At 44.5% G+C, this 26,180-nt stretch overlaps 1 protein-coding gene across 1 annotated transcript in view; it reads right to left on the bottom strand.

Moving 5' to 3' along the window:
* Positions 1-26,180, bottom strand: part of CHIC2 (cysteine rich hydrophobic domain 2) — a 54,152-nt gene that overhangs the window by 8,074 nt on the left and 19,898 nt on the right. The window contains exons 2-3 of the mRNA XM_068268489.1: positions 18,149-18,203; positions 17,902-18,057 (exon numbers count right to left, since the gene is read on the bottom strand). Coding sequence (XP_068124590.1) covers positions 17,902-18,057; positions 18,149-18,203 — 211 coding nt within the window. The remainder of the gene's footprint in view (positions 1-17,901; positions 18,058-18,148; positions 18,204-26,180) is intronic.

Genomic DNA, 26,180 nt, shown 5'->3' on the forward strand with positions numbered 1-26,180 from the left:
TCACTGATTATTTTTAAAAAAACACACACACAAAAAAAAACTTGGTAATAAACTCTAAGCTTTCTACTTACACAATATACAATGCGTTTTTTGTTTTTTTTTAATTACATATTTTTGTTGTTAAATGTTACAGCATTGTATAACGGGTTATAATAAGTTTAAAACATTTTAAAAGCGCATTAAAACAATTCTACTATACATCCAAATCAAGAGTTATCCGAAAGAAACATTTATCCACATTTCACCAGGTTTACACATAACGCCACTTACAAACAAACTGAACTTACAATCTTCCCCAAATGGAACCGGTTTCTAAGAAGGGGGCTGCCTGTATAGTACATTGCATACAAATTACAAGACATCAGGACACACATTATCAATTTAAAAACTGCATACTGCTTAAATGGGCCACAAAATATAGCATTAATAAATAGCTCAATGGCTCATTCAAAGAAATGAATAAGGTTAATGACCAGTGCTAATTTAAACCTTAATAAACAGTACAAATTCCAGGGCTATGAAGTCATTCTATAAATCCTTCGACTCCAACCCAACTCAGTTTATTAAATCTCTGACTCCTCTATTTTTAATATAGAAAAGTTTTTTCCATGTTGATTAGAACAGTGTTTCTCAACATTTTATTGCTAAGTACCCCTTTTAAAACCTTGTGCTCACCAAGTACCCCCTAGCATAGTAAACATTATTACAAGTACCCCTTGACAAATATATATTTATTCGTAGTACATGATAATTGGTTGTAAACTATTTCCAAGCATTTATTATTGCTTTTAATTAGCTAAAATACTAATTTGGTGCAGTTTAAATAAGATTTATCATTTTCTAAAACTCTAAATTTGTTATTCTTGGTTAAGTATATCAAGTCAGAGTACCCCCAGGAACCATCAGAAGTACCCCCTGGGGTACGTGTACCGCACGTTGAGAACCTAGGGATTAGAACACCACAACATACAAAGCATTGCATCACTGCCACAACACATCTGTTTTAAAACTATACAAAGTCAAGTGTCTGCTTTTAGGGAACAATCTAAACTACTGGCTAAGAAGCTGGGTATCAATTGGGTATTGCCTGTCACTGCCAACAAATTATGGCAGCTCAGTTGACACAGATGAGACTGAGGGCAGAGGGAAGGTTCCGTGGGCACACTTACCTGATTGACTGCTACTCAGGGGACATGCTAAAAGTTATGCTAAAGTACTACCCTGGGTAGTAGCATATTTGGAGACACACAAATGCAGAGATCCACAAAAAAACCAAAACAGTGTATGTACAAATTAATGTTTTAAGGAAACCAGAGCCACTATAGAAATAAAAGTTTTATACATACCTGGGCTCCCTCCAGCCCCATCTGCACGGATCGCTCCCACGCCACAGTCCTCAGTATTCTCCAGCTCCACTACCGGGTCCCGTAAGTTCTGCTAGTCGCGGCCAGTCTGCGCAAGAGAAATGCGATTTTTACGTATCTCTCTGGCGTCTGCCTGAGATACTAAAGATCAGTAAATTTTTCCAAGTTGATGCAAATTTATGCAGCTTGAAATAGACCAATCAATTTAAACCTGGGTTTAAATTGATTGGTCCATTTTCAAACTGCATATATTTGCATAAAAATTGGCATAAATTCAGAAGTATTTGCATCTCATTGATCATCCCTACTCATTACAGAAAAGTGATCTAGCTTTGGTCAAAATAAAAAACTGTATCTATTAGAGAGCTTGCAACACTGGTCTGTGCCCAGACAACATAAGTAGATTTCAAAGCACTGACAAATCAGACGGACATAAACACCCCCAACAATAAATAAAAAAAAACCCTAAAAGCTAAACCGAAATACCTAACATTTTACATAACATATTTGGAACTTGTAATCTATGCAAACTGCTGTTTAGCCACTAAACAGCATCGTGTGCTTTCACAATATAAAGAGCTGTAGATTTCAGTAGCTGTTCCTGAGCATCAAATAAAACTGTGCTCAGTCACAATGTAAGAAACAGCATAGTACTTGAAAAAGACTTAACTCTGCCCAGGGTGAATAAATCATGGTACCAGGTGTTAGAAGCAGTAGACTACTGCAGGTGCAGGGTGACAGCGCAGTCCCCCGCTTAACAACAGAGTGCAGCTGCAGTTCGGGAATTAGAAACTACATACTGTGCCGTTTCACATTCACTGCAACTCCAAATTGCTTCTATGCAAACATCTCTGGGTCAGGGTTATTAATATCTCCAAACCAACAAATTAATGTTCATACTCTATTCCTAGAGCAATAGGCAATTAAGTCCATCGGATAATTACTATTAGCTTGCAATAAAAACATAATCAGCTTGATTACCAATTAGCACTCAATTGAAACTAATAACCACACAGGAGTCGGAGCTCTTTGGGAGTTATTTCGTTCAAGTGAGAACCTAACAGTTTACTTTAGACAGAAGTGTCACTTTTTAAATTTATCGCATTCATTATCTGTGCATTTCTGGAAAATGAAACGCTGCCCTGAGCAGACAAAGATCAGTGGACCCGGCTTGTTGTTTTTGAAAAGATCGTCTTTTTAGAGGCTGTTCCCCCTTTTACATTAAAATAGAGCTGCAGTTATGGTCACACTTTGTGTTAATTTGGTTGCCAGTCAGCTCCAAATCAAAAGAAAATAAGGCTGTGGAGTATAATTAACATTCAGTTCAGTCGTTTTGTCCCTTGTCTAGCCCCAAGCTTTGTTCAAATTGCCATCTGAATGCTGAAGGCTGTAGGGAAATCGATTTGATTCTAATCGCACCATGAAAAGAACATGATCTAACTGCTTTCAGCCCTCCGTAAATCTGTACTGGGTCTTTAACACAAAGCAGCTTCCAATTTAGAAAGCACTGAATGTCTCGTCAATGACTTTGTGAAGGGAGGGGGAGAGAGAGAAAAGTGGGTGGGGGCAAAACGAGGGGGGGAAAAATGAACAAGGGGCAGACATAAAAATTCCAATAGTTGTTTAAGCCTTACAGTTCATTTGCATCACAGCAAACCTGAAAAGGGCTGACCCCTTAAACCGCCTCTCAAGTCTATGAAGTTGTAGCCTTGACAAGCTTATATTGACAGAAGCTCATTGACTCTGAAAGGCTACTCTATCAATGGTGGAAGACAGCAATAGGTCCTACACTGAACAGGCATCTGCCTGCCCACCCGCTGCTAAATCAATGTAAGGGATTAAGAAACCCAAATCTAAATGCTACTTTTGCACTACCTGCATATTGTGTGGCAAGGCTGCAGAGCATTTGCCTTTATATTGCCCACTATTTCCCTCTCTGCCTTAGAGGTGCATGATTTAAGGGGACAACAATGAAATGCCTTGGGAACACTTGGGACACTCTGCTTTCCTTTCACTTTTGATGAATTGCAACGGGGATCTAAATGGTACCATTATAGTACATGGTCATTGTTGATATTCCGCTTGAGCAGATTTATTTTTCCCTTGTAATTACAACAAATCAGGTTTTCTACTAAAATCATATCAGCATATGCCAGGCATACCTTCACTTTATTTATTTTTTTGGTAATACTTCAGCAAAATAAAAATAAGGGGGAAAGAAAAGAAAAGCTAGACGTGAAAGCTCATAAAATATAGTTTCTCTTGAGAGTATATATGGAAAGCTGTATTTCTAGAAGCTGGCATTTGGGAGTCTATTGTGGGATCCTGGGCTGAAGTGCCAACATGCATTAATAGGCATTTCATTTCTCTGAGCTGTGACAGGTGAGGGCAGAAAGCTGCTGCACGTGCAGCCCAATTAATCTCCACACTTGACATGTTACTGGTTCCCAGCGAAAGGCAGGTGACGGACACAAAACAAGAGAGGGCCACTTGATTGGAGAGTAATATTTTTAGCCCCCACCAATAGCACTAGAATTGTCACATTTACAATAGTAAAGCCAAGTGCTCCTGCACAACAGCACAGTTCAATTAAAAGAAAAAAATAATCTTAATTTATGCTCCTATAATATGAAACGAAGTAAAAAACAAAAAACAAACCTGTAACCCACTTCACAAGTGGATGGAAACACTCCGGAAACCTGTCTGAATGACTTGGTACTACAGTTATGAAAAGAAAGTCAAGCACAAAGTGTTTGATTTTAATTCCTAAAATGCTTAGAATAACTTCCAATGCTTATTTTATTATACCTTATTTGTAGCCTATCAAAATGTAAATGTATTAAAGGGACTCCGAGCAGTGCAGAAACTATGGAAAGATGCATACCATTTTGAAGCTCTCTTTCTCCTCTTTCCAACAATATATAAACCGCCGCCCTACGTCTTTTACTTTTCGCTATTTCGGGGCCGCCGCGATTTTGCTATTTAGTGAAAATATCAAAAATTAAAAGGCGTAGGGCGGCGGTTCATGCGTCGTTGGAAAGAGGAGAAAGAGCTTCAAAATGGTATGCATCTTTCCATAGTTGCTTGTATTACACAGGACGACTTTTCCCCAAAGTCGGCAGCTGAATGGAGCTGCCGACTTTGGGGAAAAGTCGTCCTGTGTAATACAAGTAACTATGGAAAGATGCATACCATTTTGAAGCTCTCTTTCTCCTCTTTCCAACGACACATAAACCGCCGCCCTACGCCCTTTAGTTTTCGTTATTAAATAACAAAAACTAAAAGGCGTAGGGCGGCGGTTTATGTGTCGTTGGAAAGAGGAGAAACAGCTTCAAAATGGTTTGCATCTTTCCATAGTTACTGCACTGCTCGGAGTCCCTTTAAGTGCCAGAAATTGATATTTCAAATTAACATCAGTTCAGCCGACTTAAAGCAAGTCTGAAGAGTTTTGTAAAATAAAAGAAATAAAAAAGAGATACTCACCTAAGGAGAGGGAAGGCTCTGGGTCCTGCTGGTCTCCTTATTCCCTTGCAGGCTCCTCCGTTTGAATCTCCTGCCACGAGAGACTTCAGCAGTCTTCGGAAGAACATGGGCTCCCAAAGACCGGTGGCTCTGTACTGCACACGCAAGAGTGTGCGAGAGAAGGCGTTCGTATGTGCACAGTACGGAGCAGCCTGTCTTCGGGAAGCCCAAATGCTCCCGAAGACAGCCCAAGCCTACACAACGCGGAAGAGAACGGTCATGGACTGCTACCAGGTAGCCTGCAGGGGGAACGCGCGGACCGGGAAGAAAACGGAAAGGCTCTATTCAACCCAGAGCCTTCCCTCTCCTTAGGTGAGTAATATCTGAACATTTGTATAGTAGCTCTTATTTTAGAAATTGCTTCAGATGCGTACACATGCACAAAGAATGTCGAATGCAGGAATCAGAATTCTAACCTTCAGACAGTTCAAGGCCTGAATGCTGCACAGCAGCGTCATGAGACTATATGGAGGGGGAGGAAAGACGACAACAAGGTGCACAATGGAGTGGCTTCCAGCAGGGAAGGTAAGAAGATCTATGTGCTTGGCCAAAGCAATCCAAGTCTCTTGACGACACATCGGGCGCATCTGTACACAAGCTAGATTCTTGGCAAGGACAGCTTCAACCAGCCTCCTCGATCGAGAACCTTCTATTGTGTTTACGAGGCTTCAGGCTCATTCTTTGGATTAATCATGGAGCTGAATTTTAATTCCACTCAACCATTGGAAGACATCTGTCAGGCCTGGTGCACACCAAAAACCGCTAGCAGATCCGCAAAATGCTAGCAGATTTTGAAACGCTTTTTCTTCTTTTTCTGCAGCGTTTCAGCTAGCGTTTTGCGGTTTTGTGTAGCAGTTTTGGTGTAGTAGATTTCATGTATTGTTACAGTAAAGCTGTTACTGAACAGCTACTGTAACAAAAAACGCCTGGCAAACCGCTCTGAAGTGCCGTTTTTCAGAGCGGTTTGCTGTTTTCCTATACTTAAAGAGAATCTGTATTGTTAAAATCGCACAAAAGTAAACATACCAGTGCGTTAGGGGACATCTCCTATTACCCTCTGTCACAATTTCGCCGCTCCCAGCCGCATTAAAAGTGGTTAAAAACAGTTTTTAAAAGTTTGTTTATAAACAAACAAAATGGCCACCAAAACAGGAAGTAGGTTGATGTACAGTATTTCCACACATAGAAAATACATCCATACACAAGCAGGCTGTATACAGCATTCCTTTTGAATCTCAAGAGATCATTTGTGTGTTTCTTTCCCCCTGCATCTCTCATGCACTGAAGTTTCAGGCTGCTCGTTTCTTCCTGCAAACAGCTTTGCCTGTGTCTGTAATTCTTCAGTATGTGAAAGCCCAGCCAGCTCAGAGGGCGATTTATCCAGCTTGTAAAAGATAAGAGAGAAGCTGCTCTAATCCTAAATAACACACAGGCAGTGTGCATAGAGGGGCCTGGAAGGGGAGTTCATAGCAGAACCACAACACTGAAGAACTTGGCAGCCTTCCAGACATAGGCTGACAAGTCTGACAAGAGAGAGATAAGTTGATTTATTACAGAGATGGTGATAGTAGAAAGTGCTGCAGTAAGCCAGAACACATTCGAATAGCTTTTGGAACTTGTAGGATGATAAAAAACAGGATGCAATTTTTGTTACGGAGTCTCTTTAACATTGAGGCAGAAACGCCTCAGCAATCCAAAATCTGCAGCAGCCCGGGAGTATGCGTTTCTGCAAAACGCCTCCCGCTCTGGTGTGCACCAGCCCATTGAAATACATTACCCAAGCGGATCCGCACCCGCAAGCGGATCGCAAACTGCAGCCGAAACGCTCTGGTGTGCACTAGGCCTTAGTGTTTGTTTCCACTGGTTTTCTAACTGTTTGCACTGAAGCCCAGATATTAATGGAAGAAAATGTAGGGTTAAATAGACATCAAACGTAAAAGCCAATATGCTGGCAATACTCAGGTTTTTTTTTTCCTTCAAAGTACATATGTTCAGGCTGAACATGAGGGTGACATGAATTCAAACAACTCTGCTGCTTAGGGCCCAATGGTTGTTCAACGGGTCTGGTCACTCAGAGTTAAAGTGGATCCGAGATAAACTTTTACTCATTGCATAATTGTGTCCCTTTCCTATAGTTTATAGGGCATTTCTCAAGCCAAATACTTTTTTGTTTTCTTTTTAATACTTTAATTACCTATAAACTAAACAAGCCTCGCCCACAGTTTTCAGAGTGCCAAGGCATTTTCAGACAATAGCAAGGGCTTACAGGAGCTCAGTCTGGGCAGGAGGGGGGGGGAGGTGTTACTAGCCATTGATTTCAAAGGCAGAGGGGAGGAGGGAGAAGGGACTGAAGAAAGCTGATAGCATCTCCAGCCCTTAGCCTGTGACAATATGACAAAAAACATGGCTGCCCTCGTATCACAGGAATAACTAATACACTTTTTAGAGTTTTGCAGCTAGATTTGCTGTGCAATCTAAATCCGCTTTAAGTGGAAACCTTGGAGTGTCCCCCTCTTACCCCTATTTCAACTGAAACGCTCAATAGATGGAAATAAATTGTGTCCTGTTTTTTATATATATTATAATTTGACTACTTTATAACCTCTTAATAATAATAAAAAGAAAAAAAGAAACAGTAAACATAACCTTACTATTTACATGGTTGTCTCTTGTTTAACCACTTGATGAACACAGCGCTAACCCCCTTCCCCTAAAGACCAGGCCATTTTCTACTGTACTGGGCTGTGCAGGCTTTTCAGCCTCCTGCACAGCCCAACTTGGGAGCCCAGCGATCGGACTCACTTTTTTTTTGTCCCTAAGGGGACATGCCGCCGGAGGGGTCCGATCCCTGAAGCAGGTTTTTTTTTTTTTTTACTTCGGCCTCTATGAGGGTCTCTCTCCCTCCCTCCCGCCCTCTAGTGCTTGATTTGAAACAGGACGGCGATCCGTCCTGTTCCGCCTCTCATAGGCATCAGCCTATGAGAGGACGGCGCTCCCCGGCGAATCAGAAGCCAGGGATCGCTGATCTCGTACAGCGCTGCTGGAGACCGCAGCACTGTACGATTGTAAACAAAGGGGATTTCTTTCCCCTTACGTTTACAAGCAACCTGCTAGCCGTGATTGGCGGCTAGCAGGCTATTCACATAACTCCGCTCCGTGAACGGGCAGGGAACGATCGTGCATGCGCGCGGCCATTCCATGGGAAACTGCAGCCCCAGGACTTGACGCCAATTGGCGTTAGGCGATCCTGGGGCTGCCGCTGCATTCACGCCCCTTGGCGTGAGGCGGTACTTAAGTAGTTAAAGCGATCCTGAGCTGAAGCCTCAGGATACTACTGAAACTTCCCTCGGTGGTCTGGTGTCCCCCATTGCTGAGCGCAGCGCCTATCCATATCAGGGCTGCACAGCTCCTTTACAGCATGGCCACGCATGCGCAGTAGCACAGAGCCCGCAGCTACAACTTACTGCGCATGGATGGGCGGGCTGACATAGCCATGCTGAAAGAAGAGCAGCTAATCTTCCAGGAGTGCGCTCAGTGACAGGGGGCATCAGAGTAGTAAGGGAAATGTCAATAGGTTCCTGAGGCTTCCTTCTCTTTAGCGGGGCGCGCTCAGTGACGGGGGGCATCAGAGTAGGGAGGGAAGCCTCAATAGGATCCTGAGGCTTCCTTCTCTTTAGGGGGGCGCGCTCAGTGACGGGGGGCATCAGAGTAGGGAGGGAAGCCTCAATAGGTTCCTGAGGCTTCCTTCTCTTTAGGGGGGCGCGCTCAGTGACGGGGGGCATCAGAGTAGGGAGGGAAGCCTCAATAGGATCCTGAGGCTTCCTTCTCTTTAGGGGGGCGCGCTCAGTGACGGCGGGCATCAGAGTAGGGAGGGAAGCCTCAATAGGATCCTGAGGCTTCCTTCTCTTTAGGGGGGTGCGCTCAGCAATGGGGGGGAAACTAACAAGAAAGGACATTACTAACATTTTGAATTGTAATGTCCTTTCTTGCTAACAAGAAAGGACATTACAATTCAAAAATATATTATTGTATTTGTTTTTCAGCTAAAACAAGCAAATTTTTACATCAGACTATCATGGCTACTGTTTATAATTCAATCTTAGAAATGCAGCCCATTAACTCTAGATAAAATAAGGGACTTTAGGAATGTTTTATTTACCGGTAATTATCTCACAAGTTAGTTTTAGCAACTTTTTAAATATTAACACTAGAGCTGGTAGATGCATTTTTTTCAATTAAAAATCAAATTGCAGTTTCTAATGTCCCACTTTGTGGCAGAAATGTCATTATTCCAAACCCTATAAATGTTATGTAGTTATTACAGTTATTTGGGTTGAAAAAAGACATACGTCCATCGAGTTCAACCAGAGAACAAAGTACAACTCCAGCCTGCTCCCTCACATATCCCTGTTGATCCAGAGGAAGGCGAAAAACCCTTACAAGACATGGTCCAATTAGCCCCAAAAGGGAAAAAATTCCTTCCAGACTCCAGATGGCAATCAGCTAAAATCCCTGGATCAACACCACTGGGCATTACCTAGTAATTGTAGCCATGGATGTCTTTCAACGCAAGGAAAGCATCTAAGTCCCCTTTAAATGCAGATATAGAATTTGCCATAACTACTTCCTGTGGCAATGCATTCCACATCTTAATCACTCTTACTGTAAAGAGCCCTTTCCTAAATAAATGGTTAAAACGTTTTTCCTCCATGCGCAGATCATGTCCTCTAGTCCTTTGAGAAGGCCTAGGGACAAAAAGCTCATCCGCCAAGCTTTTATATTGCCCTCTGATGTATTTATTCATGTTAATTAGATCCCCTCTAAGGCGTCTTTTCTCAAGACTAAAACCCAGTTTATCTAACCTTTCTTGGTAAGCGAGACCTTCCATCCCACGTATCAATTTTGTAGCTCGTCTCTGCACCTGCTCTAAAACTGCAATATCTTTCCTGTAATGTGGTAAACAAGGCCATACCTTTTGCCCACCTATTACAGGGCAATGTTCTAGCAAACTACTCCTTATTGGCAGAGCTGGGGCTCTGACATCAATTCCACCTGCCTGCCACCTGATCCACAACATGTACTAATTTTATATCAAACCATCACAGCACCTGAGCAGTTGTGAAGCAGAAAAAAAAATTCTGCTTCCATAATGTAATGGATGGTAACTTATGTTTATGCCTTCCAGTCAATGAGGCAGGCTCAGACATAAGTCAATACATGGCATCCGATCTTGAATTGCAAATCATCCTCATTTTAAAGTTTAAACAAAGCAATGATTATGGTTATATATAGCTACTACATTTAATGCTCTTCTTAAAATATCTTGCTAGTCCAGTTCTTCTAAAGTCCAAACATGCCTCAGTAAGAAAAAAAAAAATTAGTCCTTGAAGTAAGAGGAACATCATCAGCTGTCATAGCTATACCCTTTTATGACAATTGTTTGGGGACAAACTAAAGAAAGATGACATTACTTGCTCGTAACATATTTTCAGGGATTGAAAGGACAGCACCCATGAGAGAACTTCTCCACCCCAATCTGGGCAGGAAGTAGGATAATAAACTCAAATAAGCCACAGGGTATATATATGTATTGCAATCCAACACACTCTCAGGCCTTGTTCACACTGTCATAGTGGCAAAGGGATCCGTGAAAACAGATCTGATCGCCGGTCGATCGGATGCGTTTACACTTTGTTTCCGTTCCGCTGCTTCCGCTCTGTTACCCCACATCTCCCCCATACCCCACCCCCAAAGTGTTTTTTTCTACTTAGAATGGTCCATTCCTTCATTAGTGTGAAGAAATGTTCCGTTTTCTTATTGCCCCCAATGCAGCGCTTCAGCTTCCGTTTCGCAGGGCTCAGCGGTCTGGAAAATTGCAGTCCATTCAGAACGGATCCGTTTGAAAGACCACTTTACTTACGGTAAAGTCTTTTCCAGTAGTCATGAGGACAGCACCCCTGGATGAGACCTGTCTCCCTCCCCACTGTGGACAGGAAACTGTTAAAAGAAGAATTTGCATAAGCAATAGGCAGCCACATATAAGATACTACACCTGACACAGTACCTCAGTTAATAAAAAGATGACACGGACATTTAATGATGCTTACACAAACTTATTTCTCTTTCCTACCCAAATAAGGGCGGGTTGCAGGGGTGCTGTCCTCATGACTACTGGAAAAGACTTTACCGTAAGTAAAGTGGTCTTTCCCAGAACGTCATTTCGGACAGCACCCCTGGATGAGACGATATACAAGAGTTAAAACCTTAGGGTGGGACCACAGCTTGCAAAACTTTCCTTCTGAAGGATAACCCTGCAGAGGCAGATACATTAAGGCGATAGTGCTTTACAAACGTATTGTGACTTGACCAGGTCGCAGCTCTGCAGATCTGATCTATAGAGGCCCCTGCCCTCTCTGCCCAGGAAGTCGAAATTCCTCTTGTGGAATGAGCCATGATAGAATTGAATTGCTTCCCCTGTGTCTGATATGCTAATGAAATAGCCCAAACAAATTTATAATCTGTGTAGGATTTAATTAAGGACGATTTCTCCCAATTAATGATCCAACCTAGATCTTGTAGTAAGACTATTGTCGTAACAATCGGATCTCTTACCGAATTGGGAGATGTCCACCAAAACAGAAAATCAAGGTAACCCAAAATGTTAACCTTTCTCTGTCTAAGTGTAGCCAGAACCCCAGACATTACCTTCATAAACAACCCTGGAGCTGAGGATAATCCGAAGGGCAAAGCATTAAACTGATACATTCTTACCTCTTCCTCCATCTGGATGGCAAACCTTAAGCATTATTGAGAAGACAGGTAATTGAAGATACGCATCTTTTCAGTCTAGAAAGGCTAGGAAATCGTCCTTCTGTAAAAGATGAATAATAGATCAAATCCATCCTGAATTTTCTGTATTTTACCTTCTGGTTTAGACTCTTTAAATTTAGTATGAACTGATAATTTCCCTGTAGCTCCTTTACTAGAAAAAACACAGGGCAATAGAATCCCTGTCCTCTGACATTTCGGTACTTCTCGAATTACCCTTTTTTTTTTTTTTCTCTCTAAACAGGGAAAGGACTTCCGATTGTAGGGCTGAAAACTTTATTTGGTCCTGCAAGCGGGGAGTAATGCAAAAGCTCTTAAAAGGAGGCTGGCTGAACTCTATTCTGTATCCCTCCCAAAAAAAAACACCTTAAAGGCTCTTTCCCACTAAGACGTTGCGTTAGATGCGACGGTAAGGTCACATAACGTGCCCCCAGCGCAACGCATGTGAGCTTTGAAGTTGGATGCTATTTAGAGCCACGTTATGCGTCTCCTGATGGGTCTGTGATGCGTACTTTTTGACGCATACTATCGGACGAAAACGGCACATGCGGCAAAGACTGTGGAGACCACGTGATCGGAAAACTCCGCACCACGTGGTCCTGCCAGCCAATAAGCGGCCGCTCCAGGAAGTTAACACTGCAGTGCATATTAATAAGTCATGTGGATGGCCACAACAGCGGACTCTCCCCTCCTCTCCTGCAAGAAAAAACAAAAAAACACACATTATTGAGCATATGCAAACAGTCTAATGCGGCTAAAACCGTGTATAACGCACAGCATGATGCACTTTCTTTAAACGTCCAGCGTTAGGGTGTAACACAACGTGGGCACTGTGAACAGCCCATTGATTTTTCATTACTGTGAGCTGGGCTGCGTTACAGGCTGCTCTAACCTGCGCCTGTAACGTCCCACTGTGAAAAGCCTAAATAACCAATATTTTGTGCACTGTAGTTGCCATGTTTTGAAATTTGCAATTCTCCATCTCACTGGAATACTAGCGTCATTGCTTATCTGACTTCTAAGTAAAAGTGAAGTTGGACTTAGGGCCGGTTCACATTACAAACGCGGACGGCCACGCATGCGGAACGCAACGCGTACGACGTTGCGTGGCTGATCCCATCACTGAAAAGTGAATGGGACAGCCGCGCGTTTTTTGCTAAATCTGCGTGCAGCATGCGTTCCCAGACCGCACAGGTCCGGAACGCATGCAGTGTGAACATCAGACAGTGCACTCTATGCACTGTCTGATGTCTTGCGTGTTGGCCTTCTGCACGCGTTTCCAAAACGCAGCTGGAAACGTGTGCAGTCTGAACAGGCCCTTAGGCTTCTGTGACTTGTAGAGAGCCCATCTCCTGCCCTTAGAGGACTAGGGATCTGACTTATTCTTAGAAGGAGGGACGAAAGGACCGTTTACTTTGAAAAGGTCCTTTCTTAAAGGAATACTATCAATACCCAAGTGTTCTAAAATGACAATGTACAAATAATGTCTAAGTTGCTGTGTAAACATTTCCCTACCTTTCATGTTAAATATCAGAGGCAAAAGCTGTAATTTACTGAGGGTAGGATTAGCTATATTGGGACAAAATCAATTGCAGAAGGGGTGTCTACTTCAATGCACAGCCAGAGTTGCATATCGGACTACAGAAAGCAAATATCAAACAAACTCTGAAAGCATTTTGATAACAGTAAACAAAGAGGTTGCTACTAAAAATGTATACACCAGTACTTAGCAACACTTCCCAAACAATTCCTGTGTCAATTGAAAATATGTGAATCGATAGAATTCCTTTAACAGGAATCCTTTTAACAGGAATCTAACATGTGTGTCTGCCGTTCTGTCTAGAGGGTTGTCTAACTGACTCAAACAGCAGACCCCCTTCACAAGGTACACCACATAACTTGATTTTGAAGAATTGTCATCATTCCAAGTTTTTACCCATACACCTCTTCTGGCTGAATTAACTAATGCCGTAGTTCTGGCCATAAGTTTAACCGTATCATCTAAAGATTCCACTAGATAATTGGAAGCATTCCAAACTTTAGGGAAATCATTCAAAATTTCCCAGAAATCCTCAAAAAAGTAGGTCAGTTTTGTTTGATACCCTTGAAAAATATGGATCTAATTTAGGTGGGGTTCCCAAAAACCCTGATCTTCAGGAGAAAAACAACATTTAGATAATGATCTGGGCCAAAAAAAAAAACCTTTTCCTAGGTTTATCCCACTCCTTAATCCTAATCTTAAAAGTAGAATGGACTGGAATAAACCGAGAATGAGGATCCGCCAAACTCTCATACATTTGATCCAAAGGTGTCAAAGATTTCTGCTCAGACTTAATACCTATTAGTAAGTCTTTCATTAATTCAGGAAAAACATTGCGGTTAGGGCTCTTTTCCACTATGAAATGCGATCGCAACAACATTTGCGATCCCAATCGTACTTCAATTTCCACTATGCGATTGCGCTACTATACTTCTAGTACAGCTCAATTGCATACAATGCAGAAGGATGATGATTGTGCTTTGTCCAAATCGCATCGCAATCAGATTGCACTAATGGAAATTGCTGCTGCAGTTTCCATTAGTTTAACGTACCTCGTGATCAGAATCAAATCTTAACTCGCAGGGTAATGAAAAAAAAAAAGGCCCTTAGTCAGTTTTACTCAAATCTTCCTCCTAGTTTGATACATTTTCTCTGTGCAGAGAGAGTTACTATAAAGGAGGCAGCCCCAGCATTCCTTTACATGTGCATTTTTGTTTAAATTGCTTCTCCTTGCCCTGAATCTGTCTAGTTCTTTTAAACAATCTATTTAATTGCTGCAGCTTAGAAGAACTTCAAGAATGTTACACATGCAGGCTTTCTGATGTGAAATTTATCTGAAAACAGGTACCCAAGGGGTTAAAAACACAGCCTGGGTATTCTGGGATGCAGTTTGTTCTGCTCTCACTGCAGCTGCCCGGGAGGACTGTCTCTCTATTAGCTTGCCTGTTATTGCTGGCTTATCGCCTTCTCTAAACAGCCAGGGTTTCTCTGCTCACATTTGCCTGCTTTAATTTTTATGAATTAACCTTCAGTGACCTGTGTGATAATCTCCACACAAGGTGTTAATTTCCCGCACCTGCTCAGGAATTATAGATTTTCATGCGGACACAGGTTTTATGAATGCACACATTACTAAATGGTGGGTAAAGTCAGCTGTTTTGAGCATTACCGCATGCAGGAATGCTCAATAAATAGAGGCCTATGTCTCTTGGAAGCAGGAGGCATAGTTAGAGGTGCAGACAACATAGGAGATGATGGATTAGCTATAACAGGTAGATAAGCCATAGCAGTACTAGTCCCAGGCCCATCTGAAGCAGCTGAGGCGGTAGAAGCAATAGCAGAATCTTTAATTTCCTATTGCTGTGGACCTTCTCTGTACAATACTGGCACCATTTCCATTCAGAGTTGCCAATCCATGCTGACTGGACTGAGTAGAAGATTTTTCAGACTTTTCAACCTTCTCAGTCTTATGTCTTTTGGGTATAAAACATAATAAACGATAGCCAGCCATTAGACAAATCCCTCTATACATAACATACATCCAGCCAAGCAGAAGAAACATAATCACATCTACTTGCCAGAGAGGGATCCTGGGCAGATTCAGCAGATTGTGCAGGAGCTGACCCAGAGGCGTCCTCCATGATCCCAGCCACAAACCAGAGTGCATCATGGACTCTACAAACTTATACCTGTGCTGCTGATTTGATGCAGCTGATCCAATTATGCATGCGGCCCCTGCCGGCTAAGCATATGCTTAATCAGCTTCTTACCTTAAGGAATCAGCTGTATGCCGATTCCTAATCACCGCCGCGGCCCCTGCCGCCCGGCTCAGACTTCAGATCACGCGGGACGCCAGCGCGTGACTACCTCCGGTTCAACCGGAAGTGAACTCTCTCCAATGCACGCACATGCGCGCATAAAGTTGCTGCCTCCGATGGAGAAGCCTCCTCCACGCTGCAGGGCTCCTGACTGTTCACTGAACAGCGCTGCTTGGAGCCCTGGAAAACGCTGCCCCTGCCGCCTGACATGGATGGCACTCCTGGAGACCTCTCCCATGCATCCCGTCCGGGACAGGAAACTAAACTGAGGTACTGTGTCAGGTGTAGTATCTTATATGTGGCTGCCTATTGCTTATGCAAATTCTTCTTTTAACAGTTTCCTGTCCACAGTGGGGAGGGAGACAGGTCTCATCCAGGGGTGCTGTCCGAAATGACGTTCTGGGAAAGGACGGATGTGAACAGATCCATAGTTTAACACTGGATTTGTTCCCTTCCGATCCAGGAATGATCCATTTTTTTCTGCTAGTGTGAACCGGGCCTTTATATAAAAAAAGAGAACACCACTCAGAATAATATTTAAAATATGTATACAATGATGGGTGGGTTGTTATGGTGCTTTCCTTTCAAAAAGTCGTTACCGGTAAACAATCTCATCTTCCTTAGGTTATCTCCGGACAGCCCCCATGAAAGGATAAACAAGGCAAACAGATTATGGAGGGACAATTACCTGCAACACTCTGTACCAAAATATTAAATCAGTCTTAGGCTCAACACACACCATACAATCTTGGTTGTTCAATCTTACCATTTTCATGTAGTATAAGAGCTTATCTAATCAAACATACTAGGTATTTTCAATCTGTTGGCCCTTATACTACATAGATTTGGTAAATCTGTACAACCAAGATTGTATGGTGTGTGTTGAGCTTAAGCCAACATATTTAGTCAAATGTCTTACAGAAACATATACTGCTACTTTAAATCATTCTATCTTAACCTACTGAAACCGTGACTATAAACAAAACACTGATCAAACAATGTAAATTCATACACAAACTGATGTTTTCTAGAAAATATTGGTATAGAATATATATTCAGGAGAAACTTCCTTTTAGACAAAAAAAATAATAAGGCGATTAGTAGTGTGGTCCGCTACACCCACTTCAAACACTTGCTGCATTAGAAGAATATAGTTTTTGAGAAAGCACCAAAGTATGTTGCATTCCAAAGAGAAGGAACAACTTTATTGCATAAAAATAAACATTTTTCTTCAAATAAAATATAATCAATTAATCAAATGGTTGTCATGAACAAAGATATTATAATGGCTATCAATCAAGATAATTACTTAGTATTCCAATCAGTCAATTCTTCATGAAGGTCATATAAATGCATCTTGGAGTAAGTTAAATATTTTTTAGGCAACTACAGTTAGCCCAAAACATTCTAGTGTCGTCTGAGAAATATGTAAATAACTACAAGCCAAACCACATATTACATGAACTTCATGAAGAATTGCCTACTGGGAATACTAATAAATTAGCTTGATTGATGCATTAGCCATTATAATATCTTTGATACTCATGAAGACCATTTGATTGATTGATTGAGGATCACATTTTTGTATTTTTGTGTAGTAAAGTTGTTACTTATCTTTGGGCTGCAACATATGGTACTATTGTGGTTTCTCAAGAACTAGATTATTCTTCTAATGCAGCAAGTTCTAGAAAATATCCGCTGTTACCGCAACAAACAAAGGGAGAAAAGATGAGAGCTTAAAGGAAACACGAGGTGAAAATAAACTGATGAGATAAAGCATTGTATCTATCCTCCTCTTCCTAAAAATTACATTTTAGATATACCACATTCATTAAAGTATGCCAGAGCTAAAAGCTATGAACTATTGACACTATCTCTTTTACCCTCTCAGAAGCTAGGAAAAGGTTTATGGATGCAATTCCTTATCAGTGAGGGTCAAGGTGGCCACACACACACACCATACAATTTTTAAAAAATATCTTTTCAAATCAAGAATTGCAATCAATTTTTCTGACTAACATTTCAAAAATCTGACCAATGTACCACACACGTTTAATTTTTCCCCAATTATGAAAAAAAGATTGAAAACGCAAAAAAATTCCTTGGGTCTGTACATCAAGTAAATGACTATCTACCGCACACCATACAATTTTAATTGATCATCTAACATTCTCGATCTTTTATCGAATAAAAACAGAAAATTAAATCAGATTTCTTGAATGAATGAAAAAAAAAAAGCTTAATTTTTGTTTTGGGTCTTGGCACTGTACAAACATGGCTGTCTCATGTCACCTCGTGTAACCTTTACTGTATCACAAACTGAACTTACTCTTTTGCTAAGACACACAACCGGCCACATACTGCATCCTAATGTGCAGCAACAACAAAGACATCCACACAGCAGCCAGCGAACATTTACTGGAAGGTTCTTCTTAAGACAACCGTTGACTCTGTTAATGCTGGATTTAAATTCTTCTGGGGCAACCTAGAAATATAAACCAAAGAGGCATTACAAAATAAATCCAAAATTTCCAAACATCACAATACATTCAGGGAGAAGTTCACTGCATGCATACCTTGCCAGTTAAAGAGGATGGGAATTCTGCTTCAAATTTGTTGCTAAGACCAAACCTAAAAAGGAGCATAAATTAGACAAGTCAGCACAACAGCCATAGGCCTCATTCACACTGCTCATACAACTCAATAGGTATGTTCAGATTTCTGTATTGCAACAGCCTGAGTTATTCTACTAATGCTGGGAATACACGTTTCGTTTTTGCCTTCGTTTAAACCTTCGTTTCGATTGTGCCTTTTGTCCTTTTCGATCCCGAAATAATCGATCGTAAGGTTAATATCACCACCCACGGTTTCGTTTTTTTTTTCGATTCTGATGGTTTCGTTTTTCCAATGATCGAAGGCTGCAAAGAAACGAAACGTAGTACAGGGACGGACGGCATAAATGAATATATAATCGATCTGAACAGCCATCAAGCCTACCAATGGCTCGATTAGATGGATAAAGAGAGATAATATCAAACATGTTCGATCACTAGTCGTTCGTTTACTATAATGAGATTATGACTATTTTCACATACGTTTTCAACACTCGATTTGTTTACCGAACGAATCGAAGGCTAAAACGAAGGCAAAAACGAAACGTGTATTCCCAGCATTAGGTGCTGGGCTGCAGCGAGTTTCTGGAAAATGAATGTAAAGATGCATACGCCATAAAAATTACCCAGGCTAAATCCCTGGTAAATCTCACCACATCACTCCTGCAGTGTCCCTTCCTCACAGCTACATGAAGCTAGTGTGTGCTGAGTAGAATTTAAGCTTAGCTCACACTGCAAGGTGGAAAGGGCGTTTTTGCCAGTTCAATGGATTAATAGTATTCGTTCACACTGTCAGCCCGGAACATATCAGTTAGATCCGTTCCAATTACCGGAATGCAAAAATCTAACCTACAAAAATTGTCTGGAAAGCAGATGGAATTTCAATAAAAAGCCTATGATGGAAAGGCAGTTGCTCCAGACATGAAACACCACCGGAGAGGACACTGAACTGTCTGCTTCAAAGGGACCTTTTGTAATCTGGCTCAATGTGAACTACGGCTGGATAAAATTCCTTATTGCTAATAGAGCATCTATTCATGTTGGTTATATCTGAAATTGGATAACACATGTTGAAACCGACTGCCACAACACTAGCTATAGCCAAAGTAAGCCCTGACCAAATTTGTGCGTAAATTCTATTGTTTGTGTGGAAATTCAATCAGCACTGACTACAGCTATATAGCACTTTGGGAAAAAAATTTGACAGTGGTCAGTGTCAGAAAACTTGCTACTTTGGTTCAAACAGGGCCAAACCCAAATGTGAGCAGTAAAACTGATTGTTAACACAGCTGGAAATGTAGAAATACTTGCGATCATTTCATTTATACTCCTATCACAGCAGCCTTTGCAGAGGCAAAAAAAAAAAAAAAAATAGTGTGTAGATTTTATAAAGGGAGAAAAGAAAAACTTTAATAAGTGACAACTAGAGGAGTACTTTCTTTTGTTTCTTTACTGGGGAGGGGGGGGGGATGCTACATATTAATATGGAAAGCCTCTAAAAAAATAAAGAGGACACCAGTGAGAACTACAGTTTACATGGACAAACTCTACTCTAGAGCACTGAGGATTACTCCAGAGCACTGAGAAATGCCAGGACTGTCCGCAGAGGGAGATTGCCAGGTACTGAAGAGGGAGCGACAAAGGACGGCAGCGTGGGGGCGAACCGTGCACATGGGGCTGTAGCAAATTCCAGGTACGTATAAAACTTTTAAATTTAATTCAACTCTGGTTTCCTTTAAGACAGATACACAGCTTCAGAGTAGCTAAAAGACCATGCAGATCTAATGCCGGGCATACACGGCATTTGCAGCACTTATCAATCGAGCCGCTGATGGCTCGACTGATGATATCCGACAGGTCCGATGACCTGCCAGATAGATTCCCCGCTCGATCCCCGCTGGCGGGCAATAGCGGGGAATCGAGCAGGTGATAAGCAGTGCCGGCGGGGACAAGTGGAGATCGATCCGTGCGCACACGCGGACAAGCGGGGATGCGCCGGCATCGAGCCAGCGGCTCGATCCAGCGCATAATTGGCTAGGTGTATGCCTAGCATTAAGGGATGTTTCTTACTACTGTAATGCCCTTACAGCACAGAAGTGGGAGATCACCACCACAGCAGAACACAGCCTGCAGCCGAGACCTACTCCACAGTTGGTTAGACATCTACGGTTTACCAAACAGGTCTTAATGAATTGAAGCTCTGTTTTCGGTAAATGAACTACTACGTAGTGTAAAAATCTTAGTGAAAGTCTAAAATACCAAATGTGGTATTTTACCAACCTATTATTTTTTACTGAACAGGCCCGTAGTGAATTGAGCCCAATGTCTAACATTATAGGTGAACCTAAGCCTTTTTATGGTCTTGCCCCATTACTGATCTATTTCCACTGGCAAAAACAGTGCATCAAAATGTAGGAATTCCTCCAACAAGATGTCAAACCTTCACACACTAATTAGGTACTATATAACTGAAAACCATTTGTTTTCATTTTATGGGCAAAGTGAAAAAAAGAATACACTTTCAAGTAGTAACTCCTTGTAGCAACTCTATCTAGTTAAGAATTAAGGAACTTCCTGTTACAGGCTACAATTTTCCTTAAAATAAAACATTTCATTGCTTGGCACTGCTCCATTACTTGCTAATGTAAAATATGTAGAAACCATTAGCTTGTGTGAAAAGCACAGATTTGTTTTTATTACTCTTTTCCACATAGAGACGACAAATATTTGGAGGATATGGTCTGGCTTGAGCAGGTCCAGAATGCATTGTGAGAAGCTGTTAATGTAAGAGCAGCAGCTGAAACACTGTCGGGAACGCAACGCAGCGTCCAAATGAACAATTTCACCCTTACAGTATATTCCTTATGAAACTACTAAGATTACAAAAGTGATAACTAGTTTACATTAAATAAAATTGAAACCACTAGTTGAAGCAGTTTAAGGTATGCATTAAATAGCACATTATTTTAAATTAATAATTGCTCTTGTATGCCTTCATACAAGTACAACACTCCAAGTTAAACAAGCTGCCATGTGCCAATCAGCGTTCTGACATTTAAAAATGAGCAGGAAAATCCCAAGCAGAAGCAGTACTCAATACAAATGAATAAAAGCTTTTACTTTAATTAGACCATAATTGATATGAAACAAATCCCTCTATGTTCAGGTGAGGTATGCTAAAAACTGTCAACAGCGACTGTCCGAATCCAGCCTGTACAGGTAGAACCCAACTTCCAAACAAACAGCCCAAAAATGGGAACAAGAATACAATATGATACAAACGGCCCAAAAATGGGAACGAGTCAAAAATTTATTTTTTCAAAAAGTTAGGTTTGATAAAGTCAATTAAAAAAAATCAATTTTTAACTATGGTAAAATGACATTTTGCTGTGGTACACTATACTACAGTATATAGCAAGTTCAGCGTTTAAATTTGCAGTTATGTATAACCAGATTTGCTAAATTTTAAGTGAAATTTCATTTATTATGCTAATGTCACAAGCAAATATAGCACATTACGATCATCACTAGGACAGAAGGAGGAACAAAGGGGGACAGGTAGGACAGAGGTGGTACAGACGAACTGGGGGGGGGGGGGGGGTTCAAAGGGTTACAGAGAGGGGGACAGTGAAGGCACAGGGGAGCAGAGGTAACACACAGGGGACACTGAAGGCACAGGGGAGCAGAGGGGGACACTGAAGGCACAGGGGAGCAGAGGTAACACAGAGGGGGGACACTGAAGGCATAGGGGAGCAGAGGTAACACAGAGGGGGGACACTGAAGGCATAGGGGAGCAGAGGTAACACAGAGTGGGGGGGACACTGAAGGCACAGGGGAGCAGAGGAAACACAGAGGGGGGACACTGAAGGCACAGGGGAGCAGAGGGGGACACTGAAGGCATAGGGGAGCAGAGGTAACACAGAGGGGGGACACTGAAGGCATAGGGGAGCAGAGGTAACACAGAGAGGGGACACTGAAGGCATAGGGGAGCAGAGGTAACAGAGGGGGGACACTGAAGGCATAGGGAAGCAGAGGTAACAGAGGGGGGACACTGAAGGCATAGGGGAGCAGAGGTAACACAGAGGGGGGACACTGAAGGCACAGGGGAGCAGAGGTAACAGAGGGGGGACACTGAAGGCACAGGGGAGCAGAGGTAACACAGAGGGGGGACACTGAAGGCACAGGGGAGCAGAGGTAACACAGAGGGGGGACACTGAAGGCATAGGGGAGCAGAGGTAACACAGAGGGGGGACACTGAAGGCACAGGGGAGCAGAGGAAACACAGAGGGGGGACACTGAAGGCACAGGGGAGCAGAGGTAACGCAGAGGGGGGGCACTGAAGGCACAGGGGAGCAGAGGTAACACAGAGGGGGGACACTGAAGGCATAGGGGAGCAGAGGTAACACAGAGGGGGGGGGGGGCACTGAAGGCACAGGGGAGCAGAGGGGGACACTGAAGGCACAGGGGAGCAGAGGTAACACAGAGGGGGGGACACTGAAGGCATAGGGGAGCAGAGGTAACACAGAGGGGGGACACTGAAGGCACAGGGGAGCAGAGGTAACACAGAGGGGGGACACTGAAGGCATAGGGGAGCAGAGGTAACACAGAGGGGGGACACTGAAGGCACAGGGGAGCAGAGGTAACACAGAGGGGGGACACTGAAGGCACAGGGGAGCAGAGGTAACACAGAGGGGGGACACTGAAGGCACAGGGGAGCAGAGGTAACACAGAGGGGGGACATTGAAGGCACAGGGGAGCAGAGGAAACACAGAGGGGGGACACTGAAGGCACAGGGGAGCAGAGGTAACACAGAGTGGGGGGGGGGACACTGAAGGCACAGGGGAGCAGAGGAAACACAGAGGGGGGACACTGAAGGCATAGGGGAGCAGAGGTAACACAGAGGGGGGACACTGAAGGCACAGGGGAGCAGAGGTAACACAGAGGGGGGACACTGAAGGCACAGGGGAGCAGATGTAACACAGAGGGGGACACTGAAGGCACAGAGGAGCAGAGGTAACACAGAGGGGGGACACTGAAGGCACAGGGGAGCAGAGGTAACACAGAGGGGGGACACTGAAGGCATATGGGAGCAGAGGTAACACAGAGGGGGGGGGGGGTACTGAAGGCACAGGGGAGCAGAGGGGGACACTGAAGACACAGGGGAGCAGAGGTAACACAGAGGGGGGACACTGAAGGCATAGAGGAGCAGAGGTAACACAGGGGGGGACACTGAAGGCACAGGGGAGCAGAGGTAACACAGAGGGGGGACACTGAAGGCACAGGGGAGCAGAGGTAACACAGAGGGGGGGACACTGAAGGCACAGGGGAGCAGAGGTAACAGAGGGGGGACACTGAAGGCATAGGGGAGCAGAGGTAACACAGAGGGGGGGGGGGGCACTGAAGGCACAGGGGAGCAGAGGTAACACAGAGGGGGGACACTGAAGGCACAGGGGAGCAGAGGTAACACAGAGGGGGACACTGAAGGCACAGGGGAGCAGAGGTAACACAGAGGGGGGGCACTGAAGGCACAGGGGAGCAGAGGTAACACAGAGGGGGGGACACTGAAGGCATAGGGGAGCAGAGGTAACACAGAGGGGGGGACACTGAAGGCACAGGGGAGCAGAGGTAACACAGAGGGGGGACACTGAAGGCACAGGGGAGCAGAGGAAACACAGAGGGGGGACACTGAAGGCACAGGGGAGCAGAGGTAACACAGAGGGGGGACACTGAAGGCACAGGGGAGCAGAGGTAACACAGAGGGGGACACTGAAGGCACAGAGGAGCAGAGGTAACACAGAGGGGGGACACTGAAGGCACAGGGGAGCAGAGGTAACACAGAGGGGGGACACTGAAGGCATATGGGAGCAGAGGTAACACAGAGGGGGGGGGTACTGAAGGCACAGGGGAGCAGAGGGGGACACAGGGGAGCAGAGGTAACACAGAGGGGGGACACTGAAGGCATAGAGGAGCAGAGGTAACACAGGGGGGGACACTGAAGGCACAGGGGAGCAGAGGTAACACAGAGGGGGGACACTGAAGGCACAGGGGAGCAGAGGTAACACAGAGGGGGGACACTGAAGGCACAGGGGAGCAGAGGTAACAGAGGGGGGACACTGAAGGCATAGGGGAGCAGAGGTAACACAGAGGGGGGGGGCACTGAAGGCACAGGGGAGCAGAGGTAACACAGAGGGGGGACACTGAAGGCACAGGGGAGCAGAGGTAACACAGAGGGGGACACTGAAGGCACAGGGGAGCAGAGGTAACACAGAGGGGGGGCACTGAAGGCACAGGGGAGCAGAGGTAACACAGAGGGGGGGACACTGAAGGCATAGGGGAGCAGAGGTAACACAGAGGGGGGACACTGAAGGCACAGGGGAGCAGAGGTAACACAGAGGGGGGACACTGAAGGCACAGGGGAGCAGAGGTAACACAGAGGGGGGACACTGAAGGCATAGGGGAGCAGAGGTAACACAGAGGGGGGACACTGAAGGCACAGGGGAGCAGAGGTAACACAGAGGGGGACACTGAAGGCACAGGGGAGCAGAGGTAACACAGAGGGGGGGCACTGAAGGCACAGGGGAGCAGAGGTAACACAGAGGGGGGACACTGAAGGCATAGGGGAGCAGAGGTAACACAGAGGGGGGACACTGAAGGCATAGGGGAGCAGAGGTAACACAGAGGGGGGACACTGAAGGCATAGGGGAGCAGAGGTAACACAGAGGGGGGGGGGGGGCACTGAAGGCACAGGGGAGCAGAGGTAACACAGAGGAGGGACACTGAAGGCACAGGGGAGCAGAGGTAACACAGAGGAGGGACACTGAAGGCACAGGGGAGCAGAGGTAACACAGAGGGGGACACTGAAGGCACAGGGGAGCAGAGGTAACACAGAGGGGGGGCACTGAAGGCACAGGGGAGCAGAGGTAACACAGAGGGGGGACACTGAAGGCATAGGGGAGCAGAGGTAACACAGAGGGGGGGGGCACTGAAGGCACAGGGGAGCAGAGGTAACACAGAGGGGGGACACTGAAGGCACAGGGGAGCAGAGGTAACGCAGAGGGGGGACACTGAAGGCACAGGGGAGCAGAGGTAACGCAGAGGGGGGACACTGAAGGCACAGGGGAGCAGAGGTAACACAGAGGGGGGACACTGAAGGCATAGGGGAGCAGAGGTAACACAGAGGGGGGGGCACTGAAGGCACAGGGGAGCAGAGGTAACAGAGGGGGGACACTGAAGGCACAGGGGAGCAGAGGTAACACAGAGGGGGACACTGAAGGCACAGGGGAGCAGAGGTAACACAGAGGGGGGGCACTGAAGGCACAGGGGAGCAGAGGTAACACAGAGGGGGGACACTGAAGGCATTGGGGAGCAGAGGTAACACAGAGGGGGGGACACTGAAGGTACAGGGGAGCAGAGGTAACACAGAGGGGGGACACTGAAGGCACAGGGGAGCAGAGGTAACGCAGAGGGGGGACACTGAAGGCACAGGGGAGCAGAGGTAACGCAGAGGGGGGACACTGAAGGCACAGGGGAGCAGAGGTAACACAGAGGGGGGACACTGAAGGCATAGGGGAGCAGAGGTAACAGGGGGGGGGGACACTGAAGGCACAGGGGAGCAGAGGTAACACAGAGGGGGAACACTGAAGGCACAGGGGAGCAGAGGTAACACAGAGGGGGGGGAGACACTGAAGGTAAGGGCAGGGCTGTGGAGTCGAAGTCGGGGCAATTTTGGGCACCCGGAGTTGGAGTCGTTGATTTCATAAACTGAGGATTCGGAGTTGGGGTCGGAAGATTTTTGTACCGACTCCACAGCTCTGGGTAAGGGTAACAGAGGTGACAAAAAGGGGGATAATGGAGGACCAGAAGGGTACAGGGGAGGTATTGGGGACAGATATGGCACAGTGTTCCAACTTAGGAACGGATTCAGGTTACGAACAAACCTACAGTCCCTATATTGATCCTTAACTGGTAACTATACACTGTACAGGTCTTTCCAAGG

The sequence above is a fragment of the Hyperolius riggenbachi genome, chromosome 1 (genome assembly GCF_040937935.1).
Source record: "Hyperolius riggenbachi isolate aHypRig1 chromosome 1, aHypRig1.pri, whole genome shotgun sequence".
Lineage (NCBI taxonomy): Eukaryota > Metazoa > Chordata > Amphibia > Anura > Hyperoliidae > Hyperolius > Hyperolius riggenbachi.